Source organism: Brachycentrus maculatus, unplaced genomic scaffold, assembly GCF_059751285.1.
Source record: "Brachycentrus maculatus isolate JH-2025_06_01 unplaced genomic scaffold, ASM5975128v1 h1tg000637l, whole genome shotgun sequence".
NCBI lineage: Eukaryota > Metazoa > Arthropoda > Insecta > Trichoptera > Brachycentridae > Brachycentrus > Brachycentrus maculatus.
This window is the reverse complement of record NW_028281373.1, coordinates 40,878-67,665: the sequence shown is the minus strand read 5'-3', so window position 1 is coordinate 67,665 and position 26,788 is coordinate 40,878. Positions and strand designations below refer to the sequence as shown.

Genomic DNA, 26,788 nt, shown 5'->3' with positions numbered 1-26,788 from the left:
ATGATTCACATGAAAACATTTAGAACAAATTATGTTTGAATCCCCAAGAAAAGGCCTATGGTATGCAATCGTACGTTTGCATGAAACGAACTAATTATTACATAGGCCAACACACATTTGTTTTTTTTTGTAATGATTACCCATTCCTAAGTTTCTAAGCTCACCCTGTCCTAAAGTCTCAAACCTCGCGCAGATCCTGCAGTACGTATGACGAAAATGTCAGTAAGTGGGGCCAGGTCAGCAGTTGATGGTTGCTTTATTTCTACATAAACTCTTTACGACATTGCTCACACCTACAGCAGATGTCAGAATAAATTTTATCGAATTTTACGTAAATTTCCTTTTTTTCATTTCATTATGAAAGGTAACTAGCCTTTTGACAATAAATGTTACAAAAAATTTAATATTTCTTATTACTTAATAAAATAAATTATTATACATTTTCTCAAATTAAAAAAAAAAAATACTAAATCTAATCATCAAACCATTGAATAGTGGCGAATCATGCAAGATAGTTTATTTAAGTCTCGTAAAATGCAACAGATGTCAGGAAGAACAAAAATACGTTTTCTTTTTGTTCTTACGCCGTTCTTACGCCGACAGGCAACTATTTTTGTAGGTTATGTTCGGAATTTAAGTCATTCGAATGGGTTGTCAGTGCCAGGTGAAGTGGCGAGTTGGGTGAACTTTTGCACCTGCGGCTGTCTTTAACGTAAGATTAAATCCTAATTTCTACTGAATTTTGTGTTTTCGTATCAGCTGAGTTTTCCAAGGACGACCAGTCCAATTTTACTTGTCATTCGTTGCGCCGTTCATTACTGTGTATAGTAACGCGCCCTAGCATTTGTGAGTTACGTATCACTGTTGTTATTTAGCTATATTTATTATTTATAATTCGTCTTTTCATTTTAATATAAATGTTCGTTGGCAGTTAAGAGCACTGAGTGTGCTGAATATTCCGAAAATATCTGGAAATACTACGGTATGTGCTAATAACTTATATTCTCTCAAAATGACTAGAAATACAAGTATACATAATTTCTCATTCGTTTTCAAATTTTTAATATCAGTGATTATCATTAAAATCTAATAATAATATAGTTATGTAGTTGAAATTAAGATTAAGCCAAAACGTTTTTGAAAAATCAGTTTTCTTTTAAAATTTAATTCATTTACGGTTTTGCTATATTGCAATTATTAGCCATAAATTAGCATAAGACAGTTAAATTCAATATAATGTTTAAAACATGCATTTAAATTAAATATTATTTTTCGCATAAAATAAATTCACTTCTAAATCAAAAAAATGTTGACATTAATCAAATGATTTCATTATAAAGGTGGAGACTGACCGGAGCATTTCGTCGTAACGTAACACGTTACGATGTGAGCATTCAGGCAGTCAGTATACCGAGCTGAGCACTCCATCCATAGTTTCGGATGCTCGGTGATGCTCGCCGCGAGCGATGTTACGATGTTATGTTACGACGAAATGCTCCGGTCAGTCTCCACCATAACAACGTATTGATGATTTTAATTATTAGTTTTTTTCTATTGCATTTTTTGACAAGCCTTTGATTGAAAACAATACTACTTATATTATGCTATTGTAGTATAATAACACAACAATCCTACTTTATAATGATATATTATCTATTATATTTTGTTCAATAGTGCATTCCTCCTCATTAGTTACCACAAATGATATTGACCATGTCATTATGTTTAAGATAATATTGGTGATTGCAAAGCTCAGTACATTATGAGCCACATTAACTTATGGATCATTCATGTACTAAATGTATAAATTGTAATATTCATATATATGAATGTAAAAATTAAAGTTAAGTACTACAAAAAGTAGTTACATAACTAATAAATTTTAACCGCCATACTCACTCAGTAGTGTTATCTTGATCGTTAATTATTAATCCTGAATTTTAGGTGCCAGTTCAGGGTGATATTTAATCAATATTGCTGTGAAAAATCTTTTATATTTATTTTGATCCGTCTGGGAATTTAACCCAAGACTCCCACCACGGTAAAAAATGCATTAACCACTATACTACAGATGCGGACAATAAAAATAAATATATGCTTAAGAACAGCATTCTTCTTTTTATTTGTTATAAGAAAATTTTATATAAATTTATATTTCAGTATAAAATATCCCAATCATCTAATTTTGGACTGGGATATTGGGTTTAAAGTCCAGATCACAATGCTGATTAAAAATCAAAGTGCAATCATATTCTGATGTGTACATCGATAGATTAAAGATAGATTAACTTTTATTTCCTTAAATGTTTTAATCATACATATTGCATAGGGTGATTCATTAAGCCCTTTTTTAAAATTCTCCACAAAAGTTAGAAAATTTAAATTAATCGTGGTATGTTTATCATCATTGTAAAAAGCAGTTTTTGGCATTTACTTTTTAAAGATTTGCATTTTAGTACATCCATACTGAATTGATTCATTGCGATCTTGGCGTGGACTGTCTGCTACCGCCGCTATATTCCCTTCACTACATGCTGGATGTGGTCTAATTGGTTGAGTATTATCCACTAATGAACGTCGAGACTCAAACTTGAGGATGGTATTGGGAATAGTGGGCTAACCAGGTTGATTATGAATATCACAAGTTGCTCTAAGCGCACAAAACATATTCTTAACTGAACACAAATTTTTGTAACATAATTTAACAATTTGGAAACGTTGTTGCGGTGTAAGTCTTTCAATGATGAAATATTGAACAATAATAAATAATAATAATAAAACCCTTATCCGCACCCCAATGGTGCATAGGGCACTGCTTCATATAAACGCAGTGTTATCTCGATCGTTTACACATGAAGGAAAGGTGATCAGCCCTCCGCTTCAGGTACCAGTCCAGGGTAATATTGAATAAATATTACAGTGAAAAATCACTTATATTTATTTGACCCCCCCTGGGAATCGAACCCGGGACCTCCAGAACGGTAGCCGAGCGTGCTGACCATTACACTACGGAGGCGGACATTGAACAATACTGTATAAAATTACCATGACCGTTCAACACGACTTAAGCGTGATCTGTGTGTGTCAACTGTTGTGACTTATTTTGTTTCAATAGTTCATCATATTCACTTACCACATTGTTGTCGGGACAGATATAAAAATGTTTTTTCTTAATTGTGCATAGGAAGCAGTATACATGGCACGTATAAATACGTTTTTTCTGAATCTTCCTGTTGGTTGATTAGGGTTTTTATTATTTTATTAAAAAAGTAATGAATATTTTAATTAAAATTTTCTAATTTATAATTAGAACAGTTCTTTAAATTATTATACAGTTCTACTATAGAAGTACATCCTATGCCAGCGTTGTAATTTAACTAATTAATTTAATAACAAACTAATCAAACTAATGTAATTTAATAACTATGTTAATTTATGCAGGCAATAATTTCAATAGTTTTATTAATTGATTCGGCAGTCACTTTGATGTAAAATTTATCCATTTTTAATTTAAGTTTTACTTAGTAAATACCATTAAATCTATCGTGACATGTATTTCAATGCATTCCGCATCATTTTCAAACGCATACGGTATTTGAAATTGATGTGGAATAGATTTTAAGAAATAGTGGTGTTTACTAAGTAAAACTAAAATTAGACATAATTTCAATTTTAAAAAGTATATTTAATATACATACATGTATATTTATGCAGTAGATGAAAGTATTTAAGGCACAGTGACCTTTGAACATATATGGACAAAAAATATAAATGTATTATTATGTAACAGGTGAAAGTATTCAAAAACTTTTCAATGTTATCAATGATACTGCATCCTGATACCATTCCAATATGATGAATATGTTTCGAAAGAATTAACTGATAATCTTTTTTGTGATGTACAGAGTCTTCATAAAAATTGGTACTGTTTTTATTCATTTGCGCATAATTTTTTATATTCTTTACTAGACTAGTGAAAAGTACGAACAATAGACTAGATCATTTTAAAGAACTTAGATTAAGCTTTATTACTATTTATTATTATGAAGAACTTGATTTTTTTTAAATATATTTTTTTTTTAATAAAATTTTACATTACAATAAATAATGATTATAATTATAATATTTAATCTAAAAGGATAGAAATGTACATATTAGCTTATAACTTAAAAAAGAAAATATAAGTACTTTAAAAATCTAAAAAATAAACCATAAAATGCTCACTTACCGATTGTATTTTCAATGTTAATTATTTTCTAGATATGAGAATACCTATAAAGCTTATTATTTTTACAATGCATTCTATTTTTAATTATTATTCCATTAAAGATATTTTACTTTTTTTTTAATTGTTTATATTTCAAAAAAAAAAAATATATATGCAAGCAGATAAAATGCAAAAACACAAATTACCTCAAATGCATCAAATAATGATAATTATATACACAAAGCTTAAGTAAATAATGTTTTTACTCAATACCTGTTTATGTACTTAAAAGGAAAATTAATGTTTACATTTCTAAAAATGTTGGTATGTGACATGACGCAAGTATGTTTTTTTTTATCGTACTTAATAAAATACTTTGCTTTGCAAAATGTATGACATTTTTATTACATTTTAGTTTAAGCAATATCTTAAATCAGCAAAATGGCAATTAGTCTATGCGAGATTATAAAGTTAGAATGGTGGTGAAAAAACAGATTTGGGATGTACAAGGTGCTTTTATTAGTACATTAAATATGTAATTCCATATTTTCTTACTTTGAAATGAGGCTGGTGCGGAAGGTAAAAATACCCTTCCCGTCCTTAAGCATCAATCGACCGAATGGGTAGAAAAACTTTTCCCGCCCGAAGTTTGTTCATATTTACTACTCATTGAAATATTACTGAAAAGCATTTATGTTATGCTCACAAATAAAATAATTCTATTTTAGTTTTTGGCTGCATATTTTATAAAAATGCGATTTATAAAAGAAAACAAATTTATATAAATACATAAAAACACCTGGATAATGATTATACATTATTTCAGCACTACTCTATATTATACATACATAAATAATAAACCTTTGAACGTTTTGAAGGTTATCTGGGGATATTCTTATTATCAATAGACATAATTAATTTATATCAAGAGATGATACATTAATTTTAAGTTATTGTAATGTAGATAGTATGTCGAATGCTTTTGAGATAATAATAATAAAATGGCACTATACGAATCATCATATTAATATTACAAACTGTACGAATTGAACTTAATAAAAATGTTTCTCAATTCGTAATAAATTATTCTTATTAAAAATAATTTTAAAATATACCCACTAGGATTGGAAGAAAATGACATCTAATAAATTATGCACAATATCCCTAACATCGACTTTCAACAAAATATATTAAATTTTAATTTTTACTTAATATAAATTCAAACTTGATGTTGTCCACTTACTGTAATTCAGTTAATTGTTATTTAATTGTAACATAATTTTTTTTTCTGCATTTACTTAGTCATAACAGTAGAATCTGTTAAACTTAGTGACCCATTGCAACGTTGGGTTGGGCAAGTATTCGGAATCAAAATACAATAATTTTTTAAAAGCAAATTCACTTCAAATAAGACCACTCCTCTATTCCTTAGAGGAATTATTCAATGAATGAGGAAAAAGGATCGTAAAATAAATAAAAACATAATTTGTTTGTGTATATAGTGGGTGTAATATATTTTATGTATTTAGAATTGCAGATTTTGGAACAAAAATAACAATTGTCCAATATACATTTTTTTATACTTTTTGTCCCCAAGGCTGCAGCTGTTACCATTCAGATAACAAATACATACTCAGATTTCAGGACATTGTGCATATCAAAAAAAAACACTCAGCTTAGATGTGTATATTCAAAACTAATATGTTATAAAAACATATTGATATTATTTATTTTGCCCTGGAGAATGATAGATAATTTTATTCAATTAAGATATTAGGTTTAAAGTGTCATTAAATCAGGATTATGAATGGATGGTTCAAAGTTTTTGTATTATCATAATTCCCAGTACTCCATTTATCATAAACATTGTTTCATTTTACTTTTCGTTTCAGGTGGATTAATAAAATATATTTTATGAAGATTATTTTGATAAAAACAAAATGGATTTGAAAGTTATTAAGCAATTGACGGTGTTGCATTTGTTTTTTGCAATATCGTTTGTGACATCCGGTTTTATCATTTCCATAATCCAAGGAATTTTATATATAACACTTAAAAATATAAATGCATATGCATATAGGAAACTAAATTATTATCTATGTTATTCATTCTTCAGCCGTAAGTATAAAAAATACTATACATATATTTAGTATAATTAGTGTTTTAAAATAATTGAAACACTGAAACCAAATTGTTATTTACTATATTATAATATTTGCTATCCATATTGTCACTCTCCTGACTAGCTTCGTAACTGTCTTTTTGTAATTTTTTGATGAATATAAGTTGAGTTTCCTTATTTTATTTCTGAAACTAACATTACGTATCATACAGTAAATATATATTTTTTAAATATATATTTTAAAATCTTTAAAATATATTAAAAAATCTTTCTCTTGATAAATTAACTCATAACGTATTATTTTAAAAAATCAGGCATATTTAAAGCATGAAATTAACATTTCGGAAGAAATAAATCGTAAAAATGGCAAACACTAAATAGACTCCCATGTAAAATTTATGCAACACATATATGACAATTAGCCAGGAGAGCGACAGTTAAAACATATTTATGTTAACTTTAATTATATTTTGATTTCAGAATTAGTTTTCATGATAGAATGGTGGTCCGGGAGTGATCTTAATATTTATATTGATAAGAAAGATTATGAAAAGTACTATGGGAAAGAACATGCGTATTTAATAATGAATCATAGCTTCGAAATAGATTGGCTAGCCGGATGGCAGTTTTGTGACAACATTCAAGTTCTGGGAGTGAGTATTATTGAATATACCCCTTATAACATATTTATTGTATTCATAATTCATAATAAGAATAATGTTAAATATGTATTAGTGTGTTATTGTGATTTTTAAATATTTTTACATCAAGGGACTCTTGCACATTAATAATAAGCATAGCGACTTACCCAAACTTGCAAGAGTACAGGTATGTAATCTCTATTGCCCTAGGTATTGCTGCTGTTCATCTTTTCATCTACTTAATTAATTGTGTCTAATATTCTTCCTCCATTTCCTCTCTCATATAGCATTATTGTTTTTCATTTCCTTCACTTACCTCATTTGTATTCTGTCGAATATATTCCACTCCTAGATACAAGTATCTAGAGCGCAGAACTGATCACCTTCCCTTTACCTGATTAAGTTAACACTGTGTCTATTTAATGCAGTGCCCTATGTACTATGGAGTGTGGATAGGGGTCAAAAGAAAATATTAACCCATATTATATATAAATCAATCCAATATATATACATATATATCAATCCAAATTCCATGGTCCACAAATTAAAATAAGAGATAAAATGTCATTGTATCAAATTTAATAATGGCATATTTGTAAAAAAAAAGCTGCTGACAAAATGCTTTATAGATAATAAAATTTAATAATTAAAATTAATAAGAGTCATTTCAATTTTATCATATTTCTGCCTAGTCATTATGAGCTAGCAAAAATACATTTTTATATCGGCAATACTCCAATATTTCATTTCGTTTTTTTTTTCTTTCATTACATTAGTATAAAGTTTAATGACTTCTTTATGCCCAAAAACTATTTTAAAAAATGAAGCGCCCAAAAATAAAATGAAAATCGGGAATAACATTTTTGAGTAAATGAATAGTTTTTTGATTTTTGTTCATAAAGTGCAACTTCCACACCTTTCTGTCCAAAGTGAGGTTTTTCAGATCTTTATACGACACAATATCTGCTATTTCTTTTGACTGCTCCACATAGCTCCTTCGTGGTCTAACTCTTCCTGTTTTTCCTTTATTTTCCCTTTATTATGATAGTGATAAGGTCGCACTGCAGGATATTTCTATCATCTTCCCTCTTCAGTTTCTAATTAAGTTATTTTTTTTATTCAGTCTCCTACACCACAACTTGAAATCTTATATTTTTTCTTTACCCTCTTAGTTATCATTAAGGTATCGCTACCATAGATTGTTAAACTTCAGACAAAAGTTTTTAATAAGTCTCTTCTTCTTCTGCGGTTTTTTGCTATTTCAGTAGCGAAATGTGATTTTTTATTATCAAATGTCTGTTTAGCTACACCTATTCTGGTCCTATTTCACTAGGGTATCCGGAGTCCTTTGTGGTTCTGGTTCCCAGATACTCGAAGCTTTTTCTTATCCACGTTTTGGTTTTATTAAAGTTAATAAATATTTCCTCATCTTATTTTTTTTTACAGAATTGCAAAGCCTATGCCAAGAAATCTATTCAGTATATGCCACCTATCGGGTGGATATGGAAGTTTGCTGAATTTGTGTTTTTGGAAAGAACATTTGACAAAGATAAGCAGATAATCCTTAATCAGATTTCAGTGCTCGGTGATTATCCAGATCCTATTTGGGTAAATATTTGTGTGTTCCACAACTGTACTTATTTTCACATTATTTGTTATTATTTCCTTTCAAATACACTGTATCAACATGTCTACTAAAAGCCTTTGTAATGTATATGAAGAAGAAGAAACCAATATCGATCGGTTGAATACGGTTTAGAAATGATCGGTCAGAAACCGCTCAGTCCTGCTTAGAATTACTAAACTACATAGTGCATGTATGTGTACTCTAATAGTATGTATATTCTTGCAGCTTCTTCTATTCCCTGAGGGAACACGGTTTTCAGCAAAGAAGCATGTGGCGTCTGTTAAGTTTGCTGAAGAAAAGGGTCTCCCTATTTTACAGCATCACTTAACTCCCAGAACTAAAGGCTTTACCACCAGCCTTCAAGGTATGAGGGGAAAGTTCAAAGCAGTATACGATATACAAATCGCATTTGATAGTTATGATAAGGTAATTATAATTTTTATAACTATTGTATAAAGTGTAGAAAGAATATTTGGAATTGTGAATAGGATTAAGGTAACTATTTTAGGATGGCTACAATGAAGTTATTTTTTAACATGCGATAACCCTATAGCAATTATTGCTACGCAAACTACTAGAAGGCAAGTAACAAGAAAGTACTAAATCATTGGCCAGAGCTGTATAAAGGAAAACCATGTTCATAATGTTTTATTTTTGGCCATTTATCATTTTAGTTACCATTAGGTTTCCTGAGTCCTTACCCCTGGATTGCTCATAGCCTTTAGATTTATTTTGACTAGAGCAGTTGACAATAGAGTTGTGGTCCCGTAGTAAATGTCGCGGACTCTTTAGTTTGAGTTTTTCAGTTCGAATCCACTCTACCACAATTTGATACCTATTTCTAATAATGAGTCGCTTAAGCACACAGAAATAGTATGAAATTTAAATATTCTTTAGAATAATAAAAAAATAAAAAATAAAATATAAATATATATATATATATATATATATATATATATATATATATATATATATATATATATATATATATATATATATATATATATATATATATATGTATATATGTATATATGTATATATGTATATATGTATATATGTATATATGTATATATGTATATATGTATATATGTATATATATATATATATATATTGTATTTTTTTAAAATACATATATGTTTATGTTTGCGGTAAAATTTGGGTTGATGTTATGTTTCTATTGTTGGCACCGACAGCTTGCACCTAGTTCATGATGAAACCTATGGGTAAAAAAATATTTAAAAATGTTTCATTCATTTATGACGAAATTACAATGAATAAACCATTAAATAAATCTGAAGGATAGCAGCCTATTTTTTTTAAATACTAAAACATCTAGTTTAAAAATTTAATTCTAATTATTGCTATTGTAATTTCATTTATTATATTTTTTCAGGTTCCTCCAACAATGACAAGTTTATTATTTGGTAAAAAAGTACAAACTCATTTGTACATCAATAGGATTCCACTTGAGAAAATTCCTAGTGATGAAGAAGAATGCTCCAAATGGCTTCACGATCTTTTTGTGGTTAAGGTAATTTTTTTTTACTAAATCATATTCTTAATGGTTCGACAGACTATGTTATCAGATTTAATGTATTGGTACCTTAAATTATTTATTGATTCGACAATTAACTTTGTGGAATGACATTTTGATTATTTAAAAAAAATTAAACACTTGTATACGAGAGTTGCATTTTAAGTTTTTACAATCGAATACTAGATGGCGTTTGCGAGTTGTGACATCACTGTATTTGTGAACACTGAGGTTTGTTATTGCGTTGTCAGTAGTAACTTATTAATTGACCAATTAGGTTCTTCACAGTGAATGTTTGAAAGAAAAAAGTTGTGCGAAAATGGAGATCACTCGTGAGGGTTTGCGTTGGATGATTTTTTATGATTTTAAAAAGGGCTTAACTCAACAACATTGCATAGAATCACTTTGTGCAACTTTTGGAAATGAAGCCATCAGAGAAGACTGTTCACAATGGTTTGCGGAATTTCATCGTGGTCGTGCGTCCATGCAAAAATGTCCACATTGTGCGTGCAATAAATAGTATTATACAAGTGTTTAATTTTAAAACAAAAATATATTGGTACCTTGACTACTTTAATGTAAAAATGTTCCTAAGTACTCCTCCCCCCGCTTGTAGTGACATCCCTCTGCAACCCTGCATCACCACCATCCCTATCTATTTCTATGAAAGCTCAATATGAGCCATGTTACTTGACACCTCCCCAATCTCAGCATAGATATATGTAGAACAAATATGTATACTAACACATACTTATTTTGTATGTAATTATGTTGCAGGATAAAATGCAAGACTCTTTCCATAAGACGGGGGATTTTTTTGCCGAATCCGGAGTAACTCGTATGACTCCCTTTTTACAAAAACGCAGACCTTACTCTCTCATCAACACTTTGGCTTGGAACATTGTGATATTAGTGCCCATGCTCAACTGGCTGCTGAAGTTGCTGTTCAGTGGAGAGTTGCTCTACTTCTCTATTGCCTGTACCATATTCGGAATATGTAAGTAACATATCGCTCACTCTTTTCAAGAACGGCATAAAGCAAAAAACTTGATTTTTCAGGAGAACGTTTTTGAAGTTTAAAAATATAATACAATGTATTAAAAATAAATATCAAGCCACTTATTGAACTTTTTACTGTGCAACAGATCTTTTTAGGTGAAACCTGAAGGTTTTTTCTCCATTTGAAAAATATTTAGTTTATTTAAAAAAATAATTAAACAAAACCTTTTCTTCAAAATGCAACACTTTCTGCCCTGTAGCGGGTAAATATTAAGTTAAAAATATGCCTCTTTTGCTGGGATATTGTACATTTTCTGGGCAATCCGAAAACATGCTCAACTGAAAATTGACTTTTTTTTATTTATGACGTTCTTGAAAGGAGTGAGCGATATGTATGTGTATTATATTGCAGTAAAAATTTGATTTTTTAAAAATATTTAAATATTTCATCATAATTCAAATTTTACAAACTTTATTTTTAAAAAGTTGAGAAGGTCGACACAGAATTTGAAATTAAAATATAATATTTTAAACCCAAAACCGTAGCTAAAAGTGTCAAATACAGACGCATGTCAATAGACAGTTCACGCTGCATGCCATTCTGGTATTCATATTTACTGAATTTGTAAGAATTTCAAATTAACTTTGAATTAAAATTTGCAAAAGAACTATTAATTTTTTGTTTTTAATAATTTAAACATTTTGTATTCACTGGTTTTCTTATATCGCTCACTCCTTTCAAGAACGTCATAAATCAAAAATTATCAATTTTCAGTTGTGCATGTTTTCGGAATGCCCAGAAAATGTACTATATCCCTGTAAAAGCGGCATATTTTTAACATAATATTTACCCGCTACAGGGCAGAAAGTGTTGTTTTTGCATTTTGAAGAAAATGTATTGTTTAATTATTTTTTTAAATATATTAAATGTTTTTCAAATTGTGAAATAACCTTCAATTTTATTATTAGATTAAAACCAATATTTTTAGCTTTTCCACTTTTTTATTTGACCAGCGACCGGGTTTCGTCGTTACCGACATCATCAGACTGGTCTGATGATGTCGGTAACGACGAAACCCGGTCGCTGGTCAAATAAAAAAGTGGAAAAGCTAAAAATATTGGTTTTAATCTAATAATAAATTAAAAATGCAATTCCATCACGAAGTGTCAGTGGATAATATAAATCTATTAAATAACCTTCATGTTTTACCTAAAAAGATGTGTTGCATTGTAAAAAGTTCAATAAGTGGCTTGATAGTTATTTTTAATAAAATGTGTAATATTTTTAAACTTTTAAAACGTTCTACTGAAATATCAAGTTTTTTGATTTATGACGTTCTTGAAAGGAGTGAGCGATATATCAAACAAGTTTTTTTTTACCACTCCCTATTCATTATAAACTCGGTTTTCAAAAGAAATATTACGGTTGTAATGGATCATTGTCAGACGGGAAGAATATCTAATTTAACATACTCAACCTATAAAGGATTGTATTAGACTCGTTTTGTGTTTAAAACCTTAATATCTCCCTTCTCTAAAGATTTCAATAAGAATGTTATCGATAGTCTTGTGATTTTTCACTTAAATTTATTAGCCAATAAACCAACATCGTGACAAAAATCTATTGAGCAGCTTTTATTATTTGATTTATTTTCCAAAAATTTAAATTTGAAACAAAAATTTATTTTTAAATTAAGTAAACAATCATTTATTTGAATAATGGTTAAGATAAACATTTTTCGGCATTGGTATTGATTTGTTATGTTTTTTATTCTTTTTCAGTCTATTTTACATTACAATACCTTATTGGAATGTCGAAAATAAGCAAACAATCTTCATACGGAGAAGAAAAGAAAGCAAAGTGATTATTTAAGAAGATGACATGTATCTTTGTTTGGTGACTGCCAGTTGTATTATAATAATGTACGCATATTGTTGGTAGAAAGGTAAATTGCCATAACTACTACTACAGCCTGATAATATTTGTCTTATTTATGTGTACACTATGCTCCTGGGCATTATGGTGGTGAATTTGTGGTTAAAAAATTGTGTAACCAAAAAAAATAGGCATCATTTTTTGCATTTGTTATCCTCAATCTGTGTATAAAGTTTATTACTTGGTATAGGGAAGTAGATTCGGTTGTTTCAAAAAATTCTACTCATAAGTTTAAATATTTTGTTAGATTTCACACAGTAATTTTATGGATTCTGTTTTTAAATATATACACATGCATGAATTTATACATATATATGTATATATATATATATATACATATATATACATATATATACATATATATACATATATATACATATATATACATATATATACATATATATACATATATATACACATATATATACACATATATATACATATATATATACATATATATATACATATATATACACACATATATACACACATATACACACATATACACACATATACACACATATATACACATATATACACATATATACACATATATACACATATATACACATATATATACATATATATATATACATATATATACATATATATACATATATATACATATATATACATATATATATACATATATTTACATATATACATATATACATATATACATATATACATATATACATATATACATATATACATATATACATATATACATATATACATATATACATATATATATATATATATATATATATATATATATATATATATATATATATATATATATATATATATATATATATATATATATATATCAAAATATATTCTTTAGCAGTTATTTGCCTTTCTGCCGATAATATAAGTTTACATTTGATTTGAATCATTAAATTACTTTGAAAAGATAATATACGAGATTGATTTAAGGTTTATATAAGAGAGTGGGATTTTGTTAAGTTTCTCTCAATCTCTTTTTGTAATTCTGGAAATCGTAAAAAAATAGCTATTAGTTTTATCTGTTAAATAAAATATTTATTTCCATTTAGATATTTCTACATTTGAATTTTGTGATTTGAATATTAAAGGGTGACACCGTATCGGGCTAGCTAGAGAATATATAACCTTATAGAAAATAAAATACTTTATTATGCATTTCTAGCAATACTGTTTCGGAATACAATTAATAATTAAAAAATCTGAAAACCATCAAATGTGTGCCAAAAGTTGGGATAGCCTCAGAGGTCAATAATTGACAAGTTTTAAGATACATGTATTTTAAATCCTCTTCCGTTTACTATAACGCACTCGTAAATATATTTTATAAATTTCAATTTAATAAGGCGTATACTATTTAAGTACAAAATAAACATATATGTATGTAGATGCCCACAAAAATGCCTTTATTTTTCAATATTTAACAGTTTCATTATATAATATTTTATGGATGTTATTGAATTACTTGTTTTATTTACTATGAAATAAATACAATTTGCTGTATACATAGTACATATTACTAAAATATGTAATATTTTCATTGATATTGTAAACTATTTTGTTGACAGCCAATTTTGCAAATTTTGCAGAGAAAAAAAGTGATGTTAAGATAATTTTGTGTCAGTTTGTTACAACTCTTATTCCAATATCAGCAATGATTTAGTTTTCCGCACTTTAATTATACACAGTAATTATTGTAAGCAAATGCATTTTACAATTCTTTATTGGTATTATAAAGAATTAATGATATATTTATCTAAAAATTATTTATTTAAAAAATGTAAACGACATTAACATATATTTTTATTATATTAGCTACATCAAAAAGTGTACATATTAATATATTGCACTCTCATGTTTGTATTCATATACATTTATTAAATATTTGACTGAACTAATTAATTTCATATTAAAATGTTCTAATGTGTTCAATATTTTGTGTGTAAAAAAAGGTAAGTTGATATTCGCAAAAAATACTATCTGATACAGTCAGATGTAAAGATATGCCACATTTTGAAGGAGTTAAAGAAATTAACAAGCCACATAAAAATTTTGTTTACTTCCTAAAACAGTTAGTTTAAAAATCATGGCAATCATCATTAGCAATACATTTCTGAAAGTTTATTATCACACTTTATAAAATAAAACTTTGTTAAAGTTTTAGTATGAAATGTGCCACAAAGTATCTGCTGAAAACATTAAAAAAATATATTTACCACAGTTTATGTGAATGCAGCAAAATCTGACTTACCTACAATATAATTAACAATTATAAAATTTAAATGAAAAATTTAATGGGTTGATTCTTTCTATCAGCACTAAAATTATTTTACATTTTCCAGCTTGAAATAAAACAATGAGTTTTTTTTGTGATGAATCTGTATTTATTTTAAGTGATGTTTTTTTATTGTACACATTTGAATAAATAAAACAAAAACACTATCTTACAGCACAAATTTTCATCCTAATTTTGAATAATTTTATAATAAGCAGATATAAGGATTTTGTTGTGATTAATACCTCCAGTTTATATCTTCTTTTAAATAAATGATTTATAGCAGGTAATATATTATTAGCTTCTTACACAGTTTACATTTTCAAATATTGAACTGCACAAATTGTTTTATAAGGATATATAAATATATATATATTTATGTACATGCCCAAATAATAAAGTCAAAAATGCTTAATTTTCATTCGGTAAGCCAAATTTTGTTTATTGGGTGAGTCCACTATTTTTTTCCTTTTTCATAATGCTAATTAAGTCCCGGCATTAAAAGAGATATAGCTTTAGTATTAACATTTTTAATTTTGTGTATTCTTTAATTATAAATACCTTTAAGTCAGCAACAAGGAATAATGGTCAAGGGCTATAATTTGTTTTGTATCAATCATCTGATGGAAATAAATCAAATTAAAATTAGCCTCTATAATATCTCCGCTGAAGTGTATTTCAAATGAAAAGATTACAAAATCAACAGTTCTCCATGGACACAAATTTATAATGGAGGAAAGCCTTTAAATAAAAGTACGGCAAAATGTCCTTTAAAATGATACCTGATATTATTTAGGTCTTCAAGAGAACAGGGGGATAAATGTAGATGTCAGTCTACAGCCACCTAGGGAGGAGATCAATTCATATACTTATTTTTAAATTATTTTGGGACAAAAAAGGTCCAGATCCAACATGATTTTTATCATTGATTTTATTCCGATTTTTACTGACTACGTATCCAATCTCTTATTACAACAGGAGACATAAACACAATTTTTTTTTAAATGACATTATCGTTTTCTTAACTAACATAATAAACATGGGGCTAGATCTCTTTTGACGCAGTTTATAACAAAACATAGTTGAATATTCTTAGATATTAAACAGAATGATGTATGAAAATAATCTTTAAGTAAATATACGAGGAAAAGGAATGTTTTTTGGAAATGTTTATTACGAGAACACCACTACTTAAAATAAGTTATTTTCAGGAAACGCATTTGAAACGCTATAACATTCTAGTTAGTCATGTTGCTATACTATTTTAGAATAATCTGATGAAGTCTTGGCAATATGTTAATGTATTAATTAGCTTAATACATAGCTGTAAAACAAAAATTAAAAAGACCGCTTCAAAGTAGCAAATTTAAATTATTACTTTGGTCTCGGAAATGAGTGATATGGATTAATTTTAATGAATTCATGCATTCATTTTAAACATTATATTTTGGGTTATTTGGTTTATTCTTAAGGATGCTTTATGATCCATGATTGCCAATGAGATTTAAATAATAAATCATGTTTCAAAGATAGATATTTATATATTCTTTAAAAAAATATGTTATTTCATATATTCTTTTTTAATACAAAAAAATATTTGTATTCTTATGATAATTAAATAGTTAAGTATCTTCAGAAAACAACTATCTGAGCTATGAAACAGGAATAGTCACTTCTTCCGGGATCGAGTGTGGGTTGATGGCTTGAAACCAAATGCCCAAACTCCAATTGCATAACAGTAATAATTCATTTTGAAATAATTTTCTTTAGTTACATTTCAAATAATAATTTGGCAACAAAAATATCCATTTTGTACTATTAAAAAAAAAACCTATTTGATTCAAAGTCACTTGCTTCAATCTTATGACCCATTGTCACTTCGTAAATCTATAAATGTATGTATGTTTACCCTTAAACATTTCGGGTATGGATTCAGCGATAATTATTGAGCTAGTGAATATTTTTTTATGGTTGTATGTATTGAAGAATAGGAATGTTTGTATTATTACTCTGGTATATTGTTTTAATTGTTGGTCAAAATAAATGAAAATAATTCAAATTGTGTTCTTTATTTATTTTTATTGTAATATTACGGAATTTGCATATTACTCAGTCGAAGAATAAAATCTAACAAGTGCATCTGGACTTTGACTTCCAGTGGTTTATTTGTTACATAGAATCCTGGAACGCCAGCCTTTTCAAGTATTACTTGTTGATCACTAACCTGAAAAAAATGCATTTAATAAAATCTTCTATATCATATATAATAATAATCCAAACGCAGTTTAAATACCTTCTGATCTAATTGCAAAACAAGTTTCATATCAGTTTGCTTCATTTCCTCTCTGTGCTTTCGAAGCAATAATATATTTTGTTTGGATTGCTCTTCTATTGATGGCGTTTTACTAATCATTTCCTGAATTTCCACTGTAAGAAAAAATGTATTAAAATAATAAGTATATATTCCAAAAAAACAAAAATAACTTTTCCGAAACTCTATCTGGCAAAAAAAATCAAGTAGTGAAGAGCAACTAGGAAACATAATCTCGAAACAATTGAGATCCTAGGATTGAGAAAATGGGTTTAAAAACTGAAAACTCTTCATTTCAACATTTTTTTTATTTTTGATCAAAATAACAAGAATCCTGATATACAAAAAAGTACTGGTGAGTTCAACATTGATTTAGAAATGAACCAAGTTTGTCAGACTTTTTTTTCCAATAATCAAATTTATCAATACCATTTACCAAAAACATAAATTATGTAAATTGTTCATGTGTCGAAATATTATAAAACTGTCAAATTTATATATTTCTACAGACTGTCAATTTGACAGTTGATTTGTAGTCAGTACGTTTTGTCATTTTACCATGAATAGACTGTTTTGTGAATGGGCTGAAAACAATATTCAGCTTGATCCTCTTTTTCAATGCAAAATTTTGTTCACAGATGAGGCACATTTTTGGTCAAATGGCTATGTCAATTAGCAGAATTGCCGAATTTGGAGTGGAGAAAACCCAGAAACCTTTGTCGAGACGCCTTTACATCCATTAAAAGTCACTGTTTGATGTGCTTTATGGGCAGACCGAAATCATTGACCCATATTTTTTTAAATACAATGCCGGCCAGAATGTTACGGTCAATCGAGAGTGCTACAGAACCATGATTACTGACGAGGCAAAGGCATTTTTTTTTATTTCAAATATTTTATTTCTAATGGTTTTATGGGCCATAACAAATTATGCATTGATATTTTTGAATCTCAAATATAATTTTTAATAGTCTTTATCTGTGTGGTAATCCCTAAAACATGGGGCTGCACATAGACCAATTTCACAATCTCTTGTTTCCTTTCCGGACTTTCCGAACCACTTACCAATTAATGAATTACCAGATCTAATCCATCTTTCATGTAAAAATGCCTTATTAGCCCGAGAAAACATCCATACTATGAAAAAATACAATTTTACTTGGAATTTCTCAGAATGACCAATTAGTTAACAGATTATATAAATTTGGTTGATTCCATTCAACCCCAATGTAAAAAAAATTTTACATCGAGAAAAATCTAATAATATGGAATAAATAGAATATCATTAAAGACATAAATGGGTATTTTGATGGTAGTTCAGTACAATAAATAAAAATGACTCGACTTCTACTTACATCTTTGATCATTAATAATTTTTAATCTTTGCTGAAGAATGTGTTTCTCTGTGACATGTTGAATTTCCATCAAACCTTTTACTATTTCAAAAACAGTATCGTTCAGTAATGAATTGGCCAATCCTGATAGCAGTTCGATGGGCACGCGCATTTGATACGTTCTGAAAGTAATTATATTATACACAGTAAAAAAAAATCTACAATAATCTCGACCATAAGCACTCTTTAATCCTCCCTTCCCGGTGTTGTGTACCTTGTACACATTGCTTCTAATAAATAACCATCAATATCTCTATAAATATAATAAATACAAGGCTAAGATTTTATATATTCCTCCATAACATATTTACGCATTGATTTAAAAAAATATATATTAATAATAATCAGAATTTATCGAGTACATTGGAGGTATTATGTAAATATCGGAAACAAATTTCCGTATAAACAGCGCGTGAAGAGTATGCGGGAAGGGCAACACTATATTTGCATCTCACTCTTGGATACTTGCACCGTGCAAGCGCGAGGAGCTCAAAGCTCAATGTTTGTGTTTTTTTTCCTGCACCTAGCATCTAGCGGCAGTCAGCAGTAGCTCTTGGGCTTGCAACTAGAGTGGACTTATGCTTGTTCCGTGAGCGTTGCCAGATGTTTTTTTTAATGTTTTCAGCAAATAAATCTAAATTATTATAATTTTTTACTTCATTTATAATTAACTAAGGGGATTAGCTTTGAATGTCCATATTTTTCCAATTTAAAATCGCTAATTTGAGCCAAAGTTGACATAATAAATATGTCAAGCAACACTTACTAGTGGTAAGGGTTAGGAGAAATTCCCAAAGTTTATTAAATGTTTATGGCATACCTTGCTTTTGACAATTTGCTGATTATATATTTAAAGCACAAACAAATTAAAACATCGCAATAGTATCTACACAAATTATCAAGACCAATCTTTTGCTTTAGAAAATATGTAACACCTTAACATAATGAATAAAGAAAGACCAGAAATATTTTTAAGACTCACAGCGGAAGTTCTCTGGCCATGTTTTGCAACTGATCTAGCAAAAAGTATAATTTCCTTTGTAAGTCTTCAGGTGTGGGATCAGTTTCCATGTTTAAAGATAAAACTCAAAAGTTAACGTGAAATCTTGTAGGTAATAAAATCATTATAACGAAACTTTGTTACTGACATTTTCATTCGGTTTCACAGACTAACTTATTACATTTCTGTTTTGAGTTATTGTTACACAAAAATGTTTACAGGTAGTATGAAAATATTGATATAAATATCCAAGGATACATAAAATCATCAACTATGCAATCATGGTTTGTTGTTATTGTTACACATGAATATTTACACATTTGTAGGTAATACAAAAAGGGAAAGAATCGGCAGTCCACAGAGGAGGCTCCAAAACACGAACTGACAGTTTAAATTTCAAAGATATGACCGATATGACCATAGAAAATTGACAGGTGATGTTTGTTAGCCTTTTTCGCACGTCAGTTCTTTTTTATTTGTTTTCCGAATATTTAACGTTCGATAATTTTAGGAAATATTCCTGAGGTAAATCTGTTTCTTACGATTGCGGAAGGCATGTGCGAAGGCACAAACTACAGAGGATGACCTTACTTGACCTACAAGGACCAAATAATCTCCGACATGCGTTGTAGCTGATAAGCCAGGTTGAAGAAACGAGCGAAACATTGAGGTGGGTGGAGACTGACCATTAAAAAAGCAAAACAATCATCACACAGATTGAAACCCACGAAGAAGATTTTTCGGTAATACTCACGTCCAAATGGCTCTAATATCCAGCTACGGATTATATGGCAGCGCGTTTCATGTTTTTAAATAGGCTCCAACTTTATATTTTTTATAAACTATTCCTAAGAGCGAATGGTTTAACCCTTTATGTTTTATATTTTCATGTGATTCTTGAGTGAAAATAAGTGGCAAAAATACGTTCGGAAATGAACAAAACAATTATTTTCATTTTTAAATTGATCTATATTTCATTGATTATCAAATTTCAAATTTATTCTATCATGTTGTTGCAAATTTGATACATGAGTATTTTCTTGATTTTTCCTTGTTAGTTTTTCATTCCTCTTTTTTTTTTGACAAGATCTTTATTTATTGTTTGGAGTTTTTGTTTTGTTACATAAAGTTTTGATTTGCTGAGTAGAAAAAAGTTTTAAATTCGATTTTTTTTTTGAGTATTAAAAAAAATATTCCGTACTAATATTCGATAATTTTTTCAATAAATTTAACTTTGAGAGGCACCAAAAAACAGATCAAATAGATTTTTTAATGGGTCCTTAAAAAATCGAGCCCCCTAATAAGCATTGAAATAATAGCGCGATAATTTATTTTATAATTCTTATTAAAATATTTTGATAACTAACTAATATTCATTTTTTTCCAATACATGTTATTTTGATCTGCGCCACAAAACAATAAATATACAGCTGTCGTCGTAAGTTGACCAAAGATTGACATTCGGTAAGTGGACGCTTTTAAAAGAAAATTTATTGATGACAGAATTTTATGATTAGAGAATATGTAGAAATATCTTTATGGTTTCCTGCATTCTGAATTCCATATTTTGAAAACCACTTCATAACCCTGACGTGTGCGAAAGCCAAATTAATCGCATTGTTTACTTCGGTACCTACTTACTTTCTCGATAATAAACAAAATTATAAGTATTTTCATGTCTATGGTTATTTTTGCTGTCATTGTCATCAACAAATGTCACTGTGACTGTCAGTTTCATTAAATCTTGATATATAAAATAGTTAGTCTGTGATCTTGATTTTAGCTGTCATTACTTTGTTGCTTGAGAAATAATAATTGCTTTTTATTTTTATTGTGATTACACACATGTCAATTATTATATAATTTATAAGGGCATTATTTTCGTTGTCAATAACGTATATTTATAATATTATATCCAAAATGCTAATTTTAAAAGCCTTTCTTTTGGGATGTGGTCTTTTTACACTGTCAAAATCCTCCCACCTTCCCGAAATATAGTTAGTTAAATGTAATTACTGTCAAATATTTTTACTCTCAATAATAAATCATATTTATTTTAAATTATTAATATGTTCCAGTTCTTACTACAATCTTCAGGCCCCCGAGGAAAATATGACAGAATGTGAAATAGCGCTAGAATTATTCGCGAAAACTTCATCGAATTTCACACTTTGTACTATCAGAAATTCTCAACCTATTCGGGCTTGCGAGAATTGTGTCGATTCATATGTGGATGTTGTTATGGCTCACGATAACATTCTGACTGCCACAGTAAATGGTACAAAGTGCAAAGAAAAATTAATCAATTTGGATCGTCTTGAAATAATAGAATCTACATACACCAATATTAAAGACCTTTGGTATCGAGGTTATTGTGAAAGTAACTACAAATATTACTTATTTTAATAATTGTTATCCTTTATTTAGTCATGCAATGTTGAATGTTCACTATTTGTGCATTTGTTCTGCACTTGGCAATGAGATCATTCAACAACTATTCACAAAAAATGGTTGAGGTTACTTCTATGGTTTCTATTAGTAACAATTTCGATATATACAACACGTTTTTTTAAATCTCGTTATTTTTCCAGCCTTTCATTTATTTGTTGATATTAACTATTTTTTTATACTTAAATTATTATTTTTTCAAAATATTCTTGAAACAGTATTAAAAATTTGTTTGTCAATTTTCTAAAATACTGCTTTTTTTCAGGAAGATTCGAGAAAAACCGTAGAATAAATATTTGTATTCTTTTAGACTTGTTTTCAATGAGTATTTTTTTTTTACAATTGGTGAAATATATTTTTTAAATAATTTTGAATAAACTGTGAATTTATGAAAACCATAGTCGCCGTAACAGTAAAACAATCATATTTTAAAATCACTTGGATAATTTTTTTTTAATTTTGAAAATGTACATTTAAGAAAAGTTAAATAAAAAAATTTACATTTTTTTTAAAACTAATAAATTGCCGCTACCCTTTTTCTGTGATTATGTAGCAGACCAAATTTAATAATCTTATATAAAGAAATTCAGCATTTTCATATACCGTTTTATTGGGTTTCCTTTTCAGACAAAAATACCAAATTCTGGATAATCCTACAGCTAAAAAGAATAAGCTTGAAAAAAATATTAATTTATGTACATTTATTTACTTTCAGAGTGTTTCCTTTGGGTGGATGGGAAGGCAGTGCTTTCAAATGAGACAAAAACATTTTTTACCTATTTTGAAATTACACATTCTTGTATTAATAGTCACATCAAGGAAAATGATTCTGTCCTCAATAACAGAACTGAAAAAATATGCAAAGATTGCATGGATAAATATTTGCAGCTAAATTCGTTTTATGATTCGTTAAAAGGAACAAGTGAAACAATCGGTATCTGTATGGATATTGTTGATTCTGTAAGTTTCTACTAGTGTATTAAATATCTACTAACATTATTTCGACTAAATGTTTACAGTCAAATTCTTTCAAAAGGTTTAATCATTGTTATCAATTAAAGATCCCCTAAATGGTACATATCCAATGATTCGGATCTTCCGATTGACCAAATCTTGCCACCCCTAATACGTATTATATTATCTTATTTCTAGATGAACGCAACACGATCATTTTGGAGTGATGTTCTGAATTGCTGCAAATTACGAAGAACCCCAGAGTTTATATTCCTTTGCTGTACAGGAATAATAACAGCTTTACCCATATTATTTTATTTATCTGCCAAGGTGTTTTGTGAAACAGCTCCTAGAATAAATGTCAGATTACGTAAGTTAATAATTGTATTTCAGTTTTCATGAATACTTTTTCTTCTTCTTTAAATTTTGAACTCCCCATATGGAGCATATGTTTTATAAAACTTGGTCTGGGTGTTACGATGTATTTTTCATACCCCGCCTGTGAACAAGTCGTTTATGTATAGGCTTTGTAGATTACTTCTTTGTAATAAAAAAATCTAAATAATGTACATTTTGACTGAAGAAAGTAGATTAGATTATTTCAAGTCAAAATTTTATTTTATAATTTTTTTTGGTTTTTATTATTATTTTTATAAAGGAGTAATCCGCAAAGCCTCTACTTTTAGAGGCTTGTCTGCAGGTAAGATAGTAAGGAAAGGAAGGTTTATGTGAAAAACACATCACAAACACCCAGATCAATTGAAATTAAATCTTTCTTAAGTTTATTTTGCAATTGAACCCGTGACCCCAGTTTCACAGTCGAACGTCTACCTAATTAAGCTATGGTGGCTGTTAATTATAACAACTGATTCTACCTATGCCATCCCATTTTTTTTCCTTTTAATCTATATAAAATATATTTTTTATGAATTCGTAACATTATATCAGTTATGATTACTTGTAAAATAATGTTTTTTTTTTCAGAAAATCAACAGAATCAGCCAATTAACTGTACGGCTTCTACATCAACACATGAAAGTTGACAGAGTGCTTCTCTAAATTGGACCCGATCCTATTGGTGCCAAATCTTATTATTATTACATGTTGTGATGTAAAATTTGCTGACTGCTATGATTATCATTGTTGTATGTATGATACATATTGATATCCTTTGCTGGCACATAATGTTATCTTGGGAATACTATGATTTAACTGAGTAAAATAGCACACTTTAAATTCATAAGATATAAATAACCTAATACAGTATACTCCTGATTTTCCAGGATGGATAGTAAAAAAAAATCCATATACATAATAAATTTTCACGTTAATCTGAAAACATTAAAAAAATGTAAGATAAATTTAAAACTGCGATATATGCGCTTATATATACCTATTTGATTAGTAAGACGCACGTGTTGACAGCGTGACACGACTATAGACAACTAACAGGATATTTTGCACTAGAAAATGTTTTTAAAAAAAAAAAATTATTCCACAAAGTATTGTTTGGATTAAAGGTAGGTAAGATCCGATCATTCAAAAGATCCACATCCGAATCCGTGAATCCGTACTCTAATACGGGAACAACTGATGTTTCGTCGGATAAATCGCACCAATGAGGTCGGATTTTTTTTATCACAAATATTATGATGTCTTCGAACATGGGTGGCCAACCTTTTCAGCAGCCGGGCCAGATTTTAGAAATGACATTTTAGACCGGGCCGTAAAACAAAATTTCTTCTATTATTCAAAGCAAACATATACATTTATACATATATAAAAATAATCAGAAAACTTCTCAGTTCTTCTGTTACTCTTCTCTTCTTTGATCCAAGGTCTTTACTACTTGAACGCCATTATATGAGTCTTGAAATTAAAGTTATATTTAAGTGAGGAAAGTTTTTACTCTGTTCAAAACTATTACATAGTTTCTTCCACAGGCAATTTTGACTGACAGCCATTCTATGTACACGATTTAAGCTAAACTTGTTGATGTTTTTTTTTTTTGGTTTACTAATATTAACTTTTTCTCAGTGGTTTGTATAGGCAATATACGAAATATGCTCGGGATTTCACCTTTATATCATGACCATTTTATAAAATTTTTGGTTAAAAATTAATTGAGTGCAAAATATTTTCAATATAGGTTGTTGACATATTTATTTGATGTTGAATATATTGACGGTCATTCAAGATTCAAATAAAACATTTAATCAATTAATCCACTTTTAACCACTTCATACTCAATTTTTTTTAAGAAATTGGTCCAAATGAATTTTTTTTATAGCATTTTAATTGTGTACTTGTAATTTTGAAATGTTTTTTTTTATATGAAGATATCAAATGAGATAGAGCGCGGACATAACGCCAAGTGAAAGCGCTCACAGGTGAGCGCGTGGATCTAACGTGAAAGTTAATTTGCGCTCACCAGTGAGAGCGCGAGTTTGAAGCGGTTAAACAGGTCCTAAGTGGTTAAAGGTTGATATTTAGTATCAAGCTTCTCACCATAAACTTGTGGAACATTGTAATAACAGAAACCATAAAATAATTAAAAACTATTAGCCATTTTGTATAAATACATACAGTTTTCTATGTTGTTGGAATTTCAACTCTGTTTTTAAGATATTCATGTTGGAGACGATTTCAAAACACATTTCTTACTTTGAAATGTAACTTATTATGTTAACTTTATTTTAACATATTTGTATTATGTCATCTAAATTTTCTTCTAATATCCTCATATATCGATTTGTGTATCACAATATAAAGAAGTCCAGCACATTGTGTAAATATTTTTTTTTTCAGTGGACAGACAACAAACACAAAAGTGTTAAGGATGCCGCTGAAGAATGAATCTAAAAATGTAATTCCATCCTGCCAAAACCGTTTCGAAATTCTGTAGGAATGTCCGAGTGGAAAACAAACTTTTGAATTAATTTACCTTATGACATTGGTGTATAATAAGTAAATGTGTTTTATTTATTTGAGAGTTGGATTAAAGTTTACATTATGTTCAGAGTTAAGATGGTGTAGTTTAACAGTAATCAATCAACCCATTTTGAGCTGATTAGAAAAAGGGGCTGATCAATAAAACAAAACAGACATTCACTGCAAGCTTTTACCGAGTGCTGATACATGAAATTTATAGAACCTTAACATTATTAATCAGGACTTCCAATATCATCTAATCAATCCCAATAGCTTGGACTATAATTTTTTTAACCATGATTTAAAGTAGAAATTTATCAAGGAAAGAAAAAAAGGTTATGTCAAGTCATGCAGGTATTATTTTCTTTTTAAAATAAAAAATGTTTTTTTAAAAAAAAAAAAA

The 26,788-nt window shown here is 28.5% G+C and overlaps 3 protein-coding genes across 6 annotated transcripts; 2 read left to right on the top strand and 1 right to left on the bottom strand.

Moving 5' to 3' along the window:
* The first annotated feature begins 576 nt into the window (after positions 1 to 576).
* LOC148300879 (1-acyl-sn-glycerol-3-phosphate acyltransferase gamma-like) lies at positions 577 to 13,283 on the top strand. 3 transcript variants are annotated; one of them, XM_088274157.1, is made up of 8 exons: positions 577 to 712; positions 6,100 to 6,325; positions 6,810 to 6,982; positions 8,417 to 8,578; positions 8,823 to 9,023; positions 9,991 to 10,128; positions 10,909 to 11,128; positions 12,913 to 13,283. In XM_088274157.1, exons 2-8 carry the CDS (start codon positions 6,148 to 6,150, stop codon positions 12,993 to 12,995), a joined length of 1,155 nt encoding a protein of 384 aa, XP_088130283.1. In that variant the 5' UTR covers positions 577 to 712; positions 6,100 to 6,147; the 3' UTR covers positions 12,996 to 13,283. The 3 variants fall into 3 exon arrangements, with proteins under 3 accessions (XP_088130283.1, XP_088130284.1, XP_088130285.1); XM_088274158.1 differs by lacking the exon at positions 577 to 712 and adding an exon at positions 815 to 982 and having other exon boundaries at positions 12,913 to 13,194; XM_088274159.1 differs by lacking the exon at positions 577 to 712 and adding an exon at positions 828 to 846 and having other exon boundaries at positions 12,913 to 13,130.
* Positions 13,284 to 17,406: 4,123 nt separating this feature from the next.
* On the bottom strand, positions 17,407 to 20,467 carry gdl (gonadal protein gdl). The gene is made up of 4 exons (XM_088274156.1): positions 20,035 to 20,467; positions 19,014 to 19,174; positions 17,641 to 17,774; positions 17,407 to 17,571 (listed from the first exon to the last, which is right to left on the bottom strand). The coding sequence occupies exons 1-4, from the start codon at positions 20,121 to 20,123 to the stop codon at positions 17,437 to 17,439; spliced, it is 519 nt and encodes a 172-aa protein (XP_088130282.1). The 5' UTR covers positions 20,124 to 20,467; the 3' UTR covers positions 17,407 to 17,436.
* Positions 20,468 to 21,782: 1,315 nt separating this feature from the next.
* LOC148300877 (osteopetrosis-associated transmembrane protein 1) lies at positions 21,783 to 26,788 on the top strand. 2 transcript variants are annotated; one of them, XR_015838877.1, is made up of 6 exons: positions 21,783 to 22,049; positions 22,131 to 22,432; positions 23,216 to 23,460; positions 23,653 to 23,824; positions 24,439 to 24,599; positions 26,263 to 26,788. XR_015838877.1 is itself a non-coding variant. In XM_088274161.1 (6 exons), the coding sequence occupies exons 1-5, from the start codon at positions 21,973 to 21,975 to the stop codon at positions 24,495 to 24,497; spliced, it is 855 nt and encodes a 284-aa protein (XP_088130287.1). In that variant the 5' UTR covers positions 21,783 to 21,972; the 3' UTR covers positions 24,498 to 24,532; positions 26,263 to 26,788. The 2 variants fall into 2 exon arrangements, 1 of the variants encoding a protein (XP_088130287.1); XM_088274161.1 differs by having other exon boundaries at positions 24,439 to 24,532.

What these genes read in the sequence shown, in the direction of transcription:
- LOC148300879 (XM_088274157.1), top strand. Translation starts at nt 6,148, where the DNA reads ATGGATTTGAAAGTTATTAAGCAATTGACGGTGTTGCATTTGTTTTTT. An exon ending in ATTATCCAGATCCTATTTGG is followed by an intron (nt 8,579 to 8,822) that starts GTAAATATTTGT and finishes ATATTCTTGCAG; the next exon opens with CTTCTTCTATTCCCTGAGGG. An exon ending in ACGATCTTTTTGTGGTTAAG is followed by an intron (nt 10,129 to 10,908) that starts GTAATTTTTTTT and finishes ATTATGTTGCAG; the next exon opens with GATAAAATGCAAGACTCTTT.
- gdl (XM_088274156.1), bottom strand. Translation starts at nt 20,123, where the DNA reads ATGGAAACTGATCCCACACCTGAAGACTTACAAAGGAAATTATACTTT. An exon ending in ATGGCCAGAGAACTTCCGCT is followed by an intron (nt 19,175 to 20,034) that starts GTGAGTCTTAAA and finishes AATTACTTTCAG; the next exon opens with AACGTATCAAATGCGCGTGC. An exon ending in AATTATTAATGATCAAAGAT is followed by an intron (nt 17,775 to 19,013) that starts GTAAGTAGAAGT and finishes TTTTTCTTACAG; the next exon opens with TGGAAATTCAGGAAATGATT.
- LOC148300877 (XM_088274161.1), top strand. Translation starts at nt 21,973, where the DNA reads ATGCTAATTTTAAAAGCCTTTCTTTTGGGATGTGGTCTTTTTACACTG. An exon ending in GTATCGAGGTTATTGTGAAA is followed by an intron (nt 22,433 to 23,215) that starts GTAACTACAAAT and finishes ATTTACTTTCAG; the next exon opens with AGTGTTTCCTTTGGGTGGAT. An exon ending in TAGAATAAATGTCAGATTAC is followed by an intron (nt 23,825 to 24,438) that starts GTAAGTTAATAA and finishes TTTTTTTTTCAG; the next exon opens with AAAATCAACAGAATCAGCCA.